Source organism: Helianthus annuus, chromosome 4 (genome assembly GCF_002127325.2).
Source record: "Helianthus annuus cultivar XRQ/B chromosome 4, HanXRQr2.0-SUNRISE, whole genome shotgun sequence".
In the NCBI taxonomy this organism is placed as follows: Eukaryota; Viridiplantae; Streptophyta; class Magnoliopsida; order Asterales; family Asteraceae; genus Helianthus; species Helianthus annuus.
In genome coordinates this window covers 181595621-181608586 of record NC_035436.2, presented here as the reverse complement: position 1 = coordinate 181608586, position 12966 = coordinate 181595621, and the positions used below count along the sequence as shown (strand labels likewise).

Below are 12966 nucleotides of genomic sequence, written 5' to 3'. Positions count from 1 at the left end.
TTTTATTTTTTTAATTCATTTCCTATTAACCATAGTTTTGGACCAATCTTTTTGTCGCCTGATGCCTAAATTTTTTCGAGAGTTTTCGAAGACGGCTTTGTATCAGAGGGAGGGATAAAGAGGTGGGTATCACTTTGTACAAGTATGTAGAGGAGATGAACACATACGAACCATCAAAAAATGAAAGAAGTGCACGTGATTTTAATATAAATTTACTTTTATATATCTTACTAGATTTGAAGTTTTTTTTACATTTGATGTTTTGATCTTTATTATTGTCATTTTTTTCTTTCGGGAAACGGATTGTTTCTAACTCATATGATGCAAGTTGTTCATTAATAGTGACAATGATGATGTCGTCTCATTTAAGAAACGGTTCATTATGTTTTCAGACACCTATCCTATGTTTAATAAACTTAAATTGTTCAACCCGTGTATCACACGAGTAGATAACTTAGGTTATATGAGCGAGTTGGACGACAGGTTGGAAAACAGATCAAAACATGTCCAGATTAAATTCGGTAATCTGTAATACTAAAACGGTCCAAATAGACAACTAACTTTTTTCTTATTTAAATCAACAATCTAAGATCTAAATGATGGAGGCAATACGCAATACTGAAGCTGTCAAACATTCAAATACTAAGCTTAAAAGAAAAATAGAAAAAAAAAACAGATTTAAAAAAAAAAAAAAAAAAAAACATGAGATTGCTGCTATATACAGAAGCCTAAAACTAGCAAAATCATAACAATTATGGGCTGCATTCTTGATGCCAAAAGATGCAGCTTTATCGCTTAGCGTGGTTAATTGTATTTGCTGAACTGCAGTCATATAGGACTCGCCCTTGATACCTGCGGTTACAAAATATATGTTACAAAAATATTAAAAATTAATCTATAAATACGAATACATATATAGGACCAGTGCGGTTCAGTTGGTCACTTTCAACGGTTTGGACCGAGGCCCGAAAGAAGTTAACCGACAAATGAAGCATTTGAACGAACCTGATTCTGTGCAGTGGCAATCGTAGTCCAATGCTGCTGGGGTTCTGTCGCAGGTGAATAGTCACTGACAAAAGCGAGTGTTCTTGATTCTTCGGGTACGTTTATCGCAACCGAAGGCGGCAGTTCTCTCATTATCCATAATACAAAAGCTGAAGGTACAGATGAACCTGGATAAACATGCTGTTATTCCACTATATTTCAACTAAATTTAGGTTTTTTTTTAAGAAAAAAATGTGTCATTGTTTACCTATAAAATAGTATACAATCAGTAGAAGAGAGACATAGATCCCTCTAATGCTCCGCCAATCACAATGATACAGCACCTACAAAAATTGACATGGGCCCGGCCCGGAAGAGAAACCTTGAGAAACATGAACCCAATGACAAAGCAAAAAACCGAACTTGAGGTAAAACAAGTAAGGTAAGCAAAAAAGTACATACTGGTATATTTGTGAAAAAAGCAACAACCGAACTTGAGGTAAAACAAATAACAGAAACAATGGCAAGTCCAGCAACCTGCCAAAAAAAAAGAAATTAAGAAAAGATGAAATTAATTATGATGTCATATATTGGGAATTATTCTAGGATTGAAAAAATACCTTCCACATTTCGGAAGACGTCCTCTCAGATCGCACTTTACTCATTTTTGAGACCAATACATATCCTGTTTGTAATATAAATGAAAATCACTTCAAAGCTGATAATTCCAAAAAAAAAAAAAAAAAAAAACTTAATATAAAGTACCATAGCATGCTAACGCGCCCCCTAGTAAAAGCATTGCAACAGCAAAAGTATCTACATATACCTGCAAGATATGCAAGGTTACACACACGCATACACACATCTAACTTATAATAAAAGACTTCAAATAATGCCACATGTCATTCTCTCCTTCAATCTTATAAAATTTATTTAATATTTTTATTTAATATTAATAACTAATATATAGATATCACTTATCTTTATCTTTATCCTTATTTTTATATATTATAATAAAGGATTTTAAAAAATAAAAATATTAGGAATTTAAATAAAAATTAAAATATTGCATTAAATAATTCTTCAGTCCGAAATATGAAAATACCGAGAAATAAAATTCCTCAAACAATTGGTAAATCAACACACTATATATTGTAAAATATTTGCGAAAAGACTAGAAATACTTTTTCATTTTTTCAAATCATATATTAAATGTAGATGTATGTTTGAAAAAGACCAGAAATAGTTTTCCATTTTTTTTTGTTATAAATTGAATTGAATATAGATGTATGTTTCGGACAACGATTAGGGGTGTTCTTCTATTTTCCCCCGGGTTTTAAGGTCTTTTTGGTTCGGGTTGTTCGGGTTTTTGACATGAAAAAAGTGACCGATAACCGACTTATTTAAGGTTCCGGTTGCTCGGGTCCGTGTTAGCTCGATTCGGGTTATTCGGTTTTCAGGTTTAGATGTAAAATGAAAAAAAAAATGTCTTAACCTAATAAACGTAGGAAACGATTTTGACTCTTAATTACACCAATTTAATGGCTAAAATTAATTAAACAACAATTAGTAAATACTTAAAATTTAGTAAAGATCTAGAAGGATGGAGGGGTAAATTGGTATACTGATTTTTTTTAAAATATATAACAACATAATTATTGGCAAAGTGTGATTATACTTTTTAAAAAAAATATATATAAAAGGTATATCAATAGGGCACTTATATTAAAGAGAAAAAATGTTCGATTTTATTGTATATTATTTTTAAACGTATTTATAAAATACTATCTATATCAAAGTATTTACTATATTATTATTATATATAGTAGAATTTAATTAAAATTCATTTGTCACAAGTGCATAACTTACATTCTATTTTTAAAAACACTTACAATCTTAATATCATTATTTTTATTTTTTAGAGTTATTGTTTTACAGCTTTATATGATAAGATAGATTTTAGCGACTCGAAAAAGAGGTGGAAACTTTGGAAAATATATTTGGATAGTTGAAAATGTAAATTCTTTTTGTTTCACATTTTATGTAATACGTCATTTGACTGATGATGATTATACACACACTTATAATTTATATTTTTTTCGATATTCACCCCGTGTAAACACAGGGATTGTAAACTAGTATATTATATTGTTTAGTAAAACTTTATTAATATTTAAAACCAAAGTCCTTATTGAGTTGAAGTGACCGCTAAACATGGTGTGAACATAGTATATAACCAACAAGCCACCTAATAAACAAATTAGTGAAAAATATAATACTGAATATCAATAACTCGTACCCGTGCCACAACTGCCGAATCAATAGGGTTTTTTCCCAGGCCGATCCATATAAGCACAGCTGATGCCAGCATTATCACGAGTATCAACAGAGTCACCTGTTAGAAGAATCATGAATGAAGACTTCAAGATCATCGGTATATGGTCATATGCATAACATTATGGTGTAAACGAGCCAAGCCGCTCGTGAGCTACTCGATATCGGCTCGTTAAGAGCTCAAATCGAGACGAGCTTAAACGAGCTCAAGCCTAAAAATAAAGCTTGTTTAATAACCGAGCCCTAGCTTCACTTATCAAGTTCGAGCCCGCTTGCGAGCCAAAAAAAGCCTATTATCAGGGATGTAAATGAACTCGAGCTCTGTTTCTAAAGCTCGAGCACGTAGGTAGTTTTTCAAGTTCGAGCTCATCTCGGGCTCGGCTCGGCTCGGCTCGTTTCGTTATTATTTATTAACTAATTTACATTATTTATTATTGTTTGATATTTATTTAATTATAACATTACATACGTCATTTAGTTATTTTTATCATAGTTTCGAAAATTATTATTATAACTATATAAATTTATTAAAAAATATATATATAATAGACATAAACTGCCAACTTGAAACCCTTTCTTTCTTTCTGATATCAATAACCCAAATAATTAATATATACATGTGTGTGTAAACAACTAGAATTTATAATGTGTGAACTGCGAAACATCTAATAAAAAATTCTATTGAAATGCTGCAGAAAAACGTTCATAAACCGTAATTTTTTTGCAACTCCAAAGCCATTTGTACTACCAAATTAAATATTGTGTATGAATAAACCACTGATAAATATAGACAAACGGACATACCAATATATAGATAAATAAAATAACATACCAATATCACAGCTTGCTGACGGCTGCCAACAGGGAACACTCGAAAAGAGCAATATCTTCTTCGACTGTTAATTTTCAAATTACGCTTATTTGCTTTCTCTATCAAAGCTGCGCGAGGACTACCATCATCCTCATCTTCATCATTTGCTTGATGGCAAAGGTCAACCCTATAAAATGGTAAAGGTCAACCCTATAATTTGCACCATCTACTAAAATTTATTGCATAGGAAATACTTATTAGAGTTAATTACTGTTTTCGTCCCTGAGGTTTGTCAAAAATAACGATTTCAGTCCATTAGTTTAAAAATTGCGATTTCAGTCCATTAGTTTCATTTTCGTAACCATTTCAGTCCACTAACTTAACTCCATCCATTTATTTTGTTAACTTTGAGTTAACTAACTAATTCAGGGACGGTTTGCGTCAGTTTTAGAAAGACAGGGACTTAAGTGTAAACTCTAAAACATTAAAAAAAAAAATAGTAAATTCCAAAAAATCAAAAAAATTCCAAAAAACCAAACAAATTCCAAAAAATTCTAAAAAATAATAAAAATTCTAAAAAATCATAAAAATTCTAAAAAATTCTAAAAAATTCTAAAAAATCCAAAAAATCCGTTTCGGCGCAAACTGTTTCGAACCCGAACCGTTTCGACGCGAACCGTTTCGACACGTACCGTTTCGACCCGAACCGTTTCGAGCTGAACCGTCCGTACCGTTTCGACCGGAACCATTTCGAGCTGAACCGTTTCGACGCGAACCGTTTCGACCCGTACCGTTTCGAAGCCGAACCGTTTCGAGCTGAACCGTTTCGAACCGAACCGTTTCGACCCGTACCGTTTCGAAGCCGAACCGTTTCAAGCCGTACCATTTCGAACCGAACCGTTTCGAGATGAACCGTTTCGAACCGAACCATGCCGTATCAAACCGAACCGTTTCGAACCGAACCGTTTCAAGCTGTACCGTTTCGACGCGAACCGTGCCGTATCGAACCGTGCCGTATCGAACCGAAACGGTTCGGCTTCGAAACGGTTCGGGTCGAAACGGTACGGTTCGATACGGTTCAGCTCGAAACGGTTCGGTTCGATACGGCACGGTTCGGTTCGAAACGATTCAGCTCGAAACGGTTCGGTTCGAAACGGCACGGTTCGGTTCGAAACGGTACGGCTTGAAACGGTTCGGCTTCGAAACGGTACGGGTCGAAACGGTTCGGTTTGAAACGGTTCAGCTCGAAACGGTTCGGCTTCGAAACGGTACGGGTCGAAACGGTTCGGCTCGAAACGGTTCGGGTCGAAACGGTACGGACGGTTCAGCTCGAAACGGTTCGGGTTCGAAACAGTTTGTGCCGAAACGGATTTTTTGGATTTTTTAGAATTTTTATGATTTTTTAGAATTTTTATTATTTTTTAGAATTTTTTGGAATTTGTTTGGTTTTTTGGAATTTTTTTGATTTTTTGGAATTTACTATTTTTTTTGTTTTAATGTTTTAGAGTTTACACTTAAGTCCCTGTGTTTCTAAAACTGACGCAAACCGTCCCTGAATTAGTTAGTTAACTCAAAGTTAACAACATAAATGGATGGAGTTAAGTTAGTGGACTGAAATGGTTACGAAAATGAAACTAATGGACTGAAATCGCAATTTTTAAACTAATGGACTGAAATCGTTATTTTTGACAAACCTCAGGGACGAAAACAGTAATTAACTCTACTTATTATCTAGGGTTGTTTTTAGATTAGTGTAATAAGTTTCGTCTGTATAACATATATGCAACATGTTGTATATGATGTATAACCATCTAATATCTGTTCTTCATGCATTCCGAAATTCAAATTAATATTAAAGAACGAGACATTAAAAGGCTCATAAATCCATTAAGATGTTCACGAAATTCCGGAAACCAGATGAAACGTACCAGAAAGATAGAAGAAGAAGAAATGCTGCAAGAAACAGAATCTTGGGCAATGCTGCAAAAGTAAAATAATTATATTTATCAAAGTGCATGACCATGTTATAAGATTTTCGGTTGATGTAACATCCAAGAGACTAGAGAAAGAGGTATACCCATAACAACAAAACCACAAGAGTTTGACCAGCATATCCAGTTCTTACAAGCAGCGACAAGAGTTAATATAAAATAAATACCATAACCTGCCAAAGAGAAAAAGAATATAACCAATTCCATTTACAGCAAAAGAAAATTTAATGTCTCAAAAAAAAAAAAAAAAAAAAAAAAAAAACCTTCAAATATCCTACCCGTACTGGAAGAACCGATCATTAGATGGAAGACCTGAAATTTGGATTTTGAATGAATTAGTAGAAGTTAAACATATATACACACACATACCCTTAGGTGTTTGACAACACCATATTCACTATCCCCTAATATGTTGATATTTGAATAACTAAAACCGTAAAGTGCAACATATTCGGCATCTTTAGCAGTATCTTTTCATGTTAAGTCATGAAACAAAGATTGTCGTTAACAAAGCAAAGACGATGCTACTTACTTTCTGGCGAGTCCATCCCCTTTGTGGATTCCTAGAATGAATTCTTATCAACTGACACAAGGTTCAAAATATCAAGTGTTATTAATACTGAACAAAAATAACATGTCGGACTTGAGTCTACAATTCCAACACAAAGAATATCAAGCAAAAATCTAGAATCTACTATCATGTGTGGGAAACTGCATTCCTAGATATATTCTACGAGCTGGTCCATTTTAGCATATATTCCATGATTTATAGTAGCAAAAGATTTATCATTTGCTTTTTAATGAAATGCATATTCTTCTGCTAGGGGTGAGCAAAAACCGAACCACAACCGAAAACCGAACCGTTAACTGAAAAAAATTAACGAAACTGACCGAAACCGTCCAAACCGAACGGTTATGGTTAGGTGAATATGATTAACTGACCATTTGGTTACGGTTATAGTTAAGGTATTTTTATTACCCGAATTTAACCGAACATAACCAAACAGAACAGAACCTTGTTTTTTATGTTTATTTGTGATTCTTTTTTATATTTACAGTTGAAGTTAAATGTTTAGTAAGCATTAGAGTGATGTTTTTCATCTTCCTCTTATTTCTCGTCTCTATTTATTCGTGTCCCTTTTTTTAAGTTATTGTATTAGCAACTAATTATCTATGTCCCTATATTGATTTTTAATTACTTGCGAACCAAGTTATACGATATATACTCTGTAAACTAAAATAGCTTGTATAGTTTTATCTTTTAAAACATTAATAAACTATATACAAGAATACAACCATATTCTTATCTAAAAACACAAAAAATATATATCCCTTAATAACCATAACCGAACCATAACTCCAATTAACCGAACCACGGTTAACCGCCTATCAGTTATGGTTACATTAACACTTTTCGATTAACCGAACCCTCGGTTAACCGACTTCGCACACCCCTATCAGACTTCTGCAGTATCAAGTACAGTATATATTCTAAGCAATGACTCTGCAAATCCAACCAAGTCGAGCGAAAGACTCGGGTGTGACACATGACATGTATACAACTTCTTAAACAAGATACATCTATTAAAATTGTTAAATGCACATTTATCTTGTGTCAAGAACTAGGGTTCAATTCAAACATATAATGCACAACCAATCAAGACCCAATTCACACCTCAATCATACAAACCACAAACTAATCCAATTATCAAACCAATTTCAAAAAAAAAAAAAAAAAAAAAAAAAAAAAAAAAGATAAATTAGTTAACAGAAGAAGAGAACCTGATAGAATGCAAGAACAGCAATACCACCATCAATAAAAGCAAGAACAAGATTGACACCCACTAAGGCCTTTGAATAGCAACCAGGAGTCTCCACCACCATCATCTCACTCCTCAAGCACGTGCCTCCCATACGTGTGAATCTCATTCACGCATAATGGACATGTTTCACCGTTAATTAATCGATAAATGGATATGGGTATGTGGGTGTGGGTGTTTAGGGTTTGAAAAGGGGAAAGCTTGGAGGTGTGTATCAATGGCGGATCTGGTTCAAGATAATTTTGACCTTATACGATTACTTAGCTGTCTCTATAGGTAGCCTCTTTCTTATATTTCTACACGTGTGTCAGGATGTGACTCTGTCCGTACCCGGTTTTCATACCCAAACCGGTTCATCGGTTTTGCTACTTTTGGGGGTCTGGTGGTGGTTAACCATTTCAGCATTTTTAGTTGCATTGTTTGAGTAATACTTGTCTAATTTCATAAGTTGATATCAAAGTAATGTTCTTTTCATGTAATAGTTTATAACATTACTAGACTATGTTAACGTATATTACATGCGATTGTATAATAAAAATTATATAATTTTTATTGTGCATAAAAATTTGTATAACTAATATATTTTTGAGTAAACTGCAATTTTACACCCTGTGGTTAGGGGTGATTGGCACCCTTACCCCCCCCCCCCTAAAGAAATAATTGCAATTTTACCCCCCACTGTTTGCTGTTATGTTGCAACCTTACCCCCCCCCCTCCGGCCTCAAATTTGTTGACTAATCTATTGACTATAATTTGAAATGACTATAATGCCCTTTCATATTACCCCCTGTGTTTTTGTGCACTCTGTGGTATTACCCCCTGCCACCACTGCCACCGCCATTCACCACCACAACCACCACTGCCACCTCCAACCACCACCACAACTTAATATCCCTTTCATATATAACACCACCACTACTTCCGTCACCGGAAACCTGCAACTCCGGTCATCTTCTCCAACGACTGCCACCACTGCCACCTCTGCCACCTCCAGCCACCACCACAACCACACTGCCACCTCCAGCCAAACCGAAGCTGTTGCTGAGTCAGCTAAACCCACATACATGCTCTGTTTTATTCCACCACCAAAAACCCTTAATTCAATCACAAATTTCTTCATAAACTCAAACCCATCATCACACTTGATGCATTTGGTCCCCTAAAACCCAACACGTTGTATTTGGTATCATGCCCAACCACGTTGTCGTTCTCATCCAGCAATATGCATCTGCCCTTTGTATTTGTATTTGGTATTCATTTAAAGTGTCTTGGAGCCTTTGGCAGAGAACCAAGATACCAATTTAGGAGCACATAAACAAAGACAAAATAATTTCTGTAGAAAAAATACCAGATTTCACATAAGGAGGGAAATCCCTCACTGTTGTTGATTTAATCAATCAGGACCCTTTGAAACACAAGGGAATTGACGGGGCCCACACAAGCGATTAGTTCAAAACACAAAACTTAACATACGTGTGTTAAGTAACAGGATCAAGATCCTATCGTCAACAAACATCTTTATAACTTCATTAGTTGCTGTTTGCTCATTGAACGGCTCATAATAACTTTATTTTGTGAGAATTTTACTATATGAACCATCTATTCATTCAAATTCTTTGTACAAAACCACAATTGGCATGAGCACAGATATGTATTTAAATTTATTATATCTAATATGTTTAAGAATCAGACCTCCCATCCAAATTAACTCATATCAACTATCATCTGACACATACGCAGATCCGCTATAGATGTCTCCGGCTAACCCGTTAAAACAACTCATGATTAGTTCATTAGTTGAAACTATATCTGAATCAATCAACATAAACTCTTTTAAAACCATTACAAGATTCATTTTTAAGGGCCATTTTAGCTGACTCAGCAGCAGTTTCGGTTTGGCTGGAGGTGGCAGTGGTGGTTGTGGTGGTGGCTGGAGGTGGCAGTCGTTGGAGAAGATGACCGGAGTTGCATGTTTCCGGTGACAGAATTAGTGGTGGTGTTATCTATGAAAGGGATATTAAGTTGTGGTGGTGGCTAGAGGTGGTAGTGGTGGTTGTGGTGGTGAATGGCGGTGGCAGTGGTGGCAGGGGGTAATATCACAGAGTGCTCAAAAACACAGGGGGTAATATGAAAGGGCATGATAGTCATTTCAAGTTATAGTCAACAGATTAGTCAATAAATTTGAGGCCGAGGGGGGTAAGGTTGCAACATAACAGCAAACAGTGGGGGTAAAATTGCAATTATTTTCTTAGGGATGGTAAGGGTGCCAATCACCCCTAACCACAGGGTGTAAAATTGCACTTTACTCTATATTTTTGTTACGTACAATAGTATAAGCAATAATACTAGTGATGTTATTGTTATTGTTATTATTATTATTCATTAATCAATAACTATATTTTTAACAATTATATTTTTGTAACCGCAGATCAGCTAGGGCGAGACGAGCTCTTAAAACCCTCTCTCCAAGTTCGAATCCTTCCCAATGGTATTTGCCTATATTTACCACATTTGCACTTGATAGGGATTGAACTTGAGACCCTCTCACAAGGAAACCAATTAGTGGAAAGGAAACCTTTTTTTTTAACTCTAGTGGTGTGGAAAACTTTTGACCGACTGGGTTATATTATGTTGGTTATTATATACGAGTTAATATACCTCGAAAAATACTCAATGTTGTATTTCAAAAAGATTAATTAAATGAAATGACCAATGTTTTTTTTAACGGCCAACATAATCAATCCCGGACACTCTCAGGGCTCTCACTGGACTAAATGGAGTGCTCCGAGAGTAACCCGAGTCCATCACCAATTCCAAGGAAAACTTGGTAACCCACATGCCCGTAGGCACAACGGTGAAATTACCGGTAAAGAATGATTTAAACTAAGTCTTGTGTGAGATTGTCAGTTTGATTCCCGAGCCTAACCGGTTTTTCATCCCATCGTGTGTTACATCAGAGAGTTATGCTTTTGTGGTGGCACAACGACTATCAAGTGGCAAACGGCGGTATGCTTTCCCGGGGGAACGCCCATAAAAGCCAAACTTTGAAGCCAGTGTGAGCCCGGTTAAAACAACATTGTCTGACCAGAGTGGGGCAATTCAGGGCTCTCCTATTTGGAGAGTGTCGTAACCTTATACATGAAGTTCATCGTAAAAAAATGTTTTAAAAAATAGTTTAATAAAACTAAAAAAATCATTCAAGAATAAATCTTTAAAAAGTTATATTTCCAAGAAAAAATGATCACGTCATTATTAGTATCATCCATGTGATCTAACGATGTTAAGTGCATAAGGAACACGCAAACTCACTAAGGGTGTTCGGAGTGGGGGCGACAAACCCACCCGGCACCGATCTTTCATCAATCGGCAACCAATGCCGAGCCCTTTGCCGCATGAAGGTTTGACGAAATGGGGTTTGATTCAGTGAGTGCATGCCGACGCGGGGAAGGGAGGAAGGAGAGAGAGGGTAGTGTGGGGTGGGGTCCATTCTAATCTCAACCAATCACACCTTTTTCCTTTTTTTTAAAGTTTACCACTTCACCAAATGTCTAAACCATTGCCAACACTTTTCACCAAAGTTTAAACACTTTTCACTGATTGACGTGGCGCACTCTGATTGGTCGATTTTTTAGTTTGCCACTCTCAAGTGTTTAACCACTCCTAACACCCTAACTCCATTAGAAAACAGTAAGAAACAAAAAATTAACATGACTAGAATCTTTTTATCTAATAAACTAGCTTAAGAACCCGTGTATTACATGGGTTGATTAAAGATAATATCTTATCATCATCATCGTTTACATAAAATGTTATGAATATGCACAAATCACAATTCATTGAAAATCTCTTTATACACGTGTTGAAACGGATCAGGTCAAAACCTGTTATTAACCATCAATATGCACAAATCACAATTCGTTGAAAATCTCTTTATACAGCACATTAGTTGTTTTATCTGTAGGTTTTCCGTTGTTGTCAAGTATGAGTAGTTTGACCCCATATCTTGTTTTCACCCTTGATAAGGCAACATACAATTGACCATGAGAGAAGACCGGTTGTTTGAGGTACAAACCAACTCTTGAAAGCGACTGACCTTGACTTTTGTTGATTGTCATTGCAAAACATACGGCCAGTGGAAATTGCCTCCTTTGAAAAGCAAAAGGAACCTTTTTATCAGAAGGGATCAAGTTTATTCAAGGTATATATGTGCAACTACCAATATTTGCACCAGATATTATCTCGGCTTCTATTACACGGTTGTACAACTTTTTTACTTGTAGCCTTGTACCGTTGCACAACCCATTCCGTTGGTAAATATTTCGTAATAACATTACTGGAACACCAACTTTAAGCATTAACCTATGATTTGGTAAGACCGATATTTTAAGACCATTGAGCACATCCGGAGAGTATATTCTTTGTTGTGTAGAATTTACATCTTCAGACGGACAAAGACTGTCAGAGCTAAGATACTCTTTTTCTTCACCAGGAAACATTGCTAGCAACCTGTCATTAATCTCATGCACAACATCATTCTTAGGTGCAAGTATAGCCCGCTCACTGAAATAATTATGGTTGTTTACATTTTCCAAGATTGATTTATAAACAAAATCAATTAAACTTGCAATTGGATCAGATGCGTCAGTAATCAGAAGATCTAGTGGTATTTCAATAGTTGCTTCTCCATCATTTGGACCACCAATGTTACCCTCACCCAAATCCAAAAGCCATTTGGCATAACTATTTATTTCTTCAACATCAGCTGTAGATCTTCCAACCGTTAAACTCATGTTTCTTGTTAGTCTTAGCAATTTACATATACTCCACAGATAAGACGAACATAAGGAGGCATTAACAATCTCTTGTCTCCCACCATTTGGAACAACAGGTAATATTTATCTAAAATCGCCACCAAAAACAATAACCTTACCTCCAAACCAGATATCTGAATTGAGAGATGTGTCAATGTTGAAAACGTCATTCAATGTTCTATGTAGCACTTCAAATGCCTGTTTTTGTACCATAG

The 12966-nt window shown here is 35.5% G+C and overlaps 2 protein-coding genes across 3 annotated transcripts; both read right to left on the bottom strand.

Moving 5' to 3' along the window:
• Positions 1-591: 591 nt before the first annotated feature.
• Positions 592-8318, bottom strand: LOC110937374 (tobamovirus multiplication protein 1). Of its 2 annotated transcripts, none has more exons than XM_022179783.2 (13): positions 7903-8318; positions 6653-6703; positions 6384-6432; positions 6207-6293; positions 6058-6109; positions 4151-4316; positions 3284-3379; positions 1750-1810; positions 1605-1669; positions 1447-1521; positions 1253-1328; positions 1006-1172; positions 592-852 (listed from the first exon to the last, which is right to left on the bottom strand). In XM_022179783.2, the coding sequence occupies exons 1-13, from the start codon at positions 8047-8049 to the stop codon at positions 829-831; spliced, it is 1116 nt and encodes a 371-aa protein (XP_022035475.1). In that variant the 5' UTR covers positions 8050-8318; the 3' UTR covers positions 592-828. The 2 variants fall into 2 exon arrangements, with proteins under 2 accessions (XP_022035475.1, XP_022035476.1); XM_022179784.2 differs by having other exon boundaries at positions 6399-6432; positions 7903-8317.
• A 3815-nt stretch (positions 8319-12133) lies between these two features.
• LOC110933946 lies at positions 12134-12730 on the bottom strand. The gene has a single exon (XM_022177146.1). It carries the CDS (start codon positions 12728-12730, stop codon positions 12134-12136), a length of 597 nt encoding a protein of 198 aa, XP_022032838.1.
• Between the last annotated feature and the right edge of the window lie 236 nt (positions 12731-12966).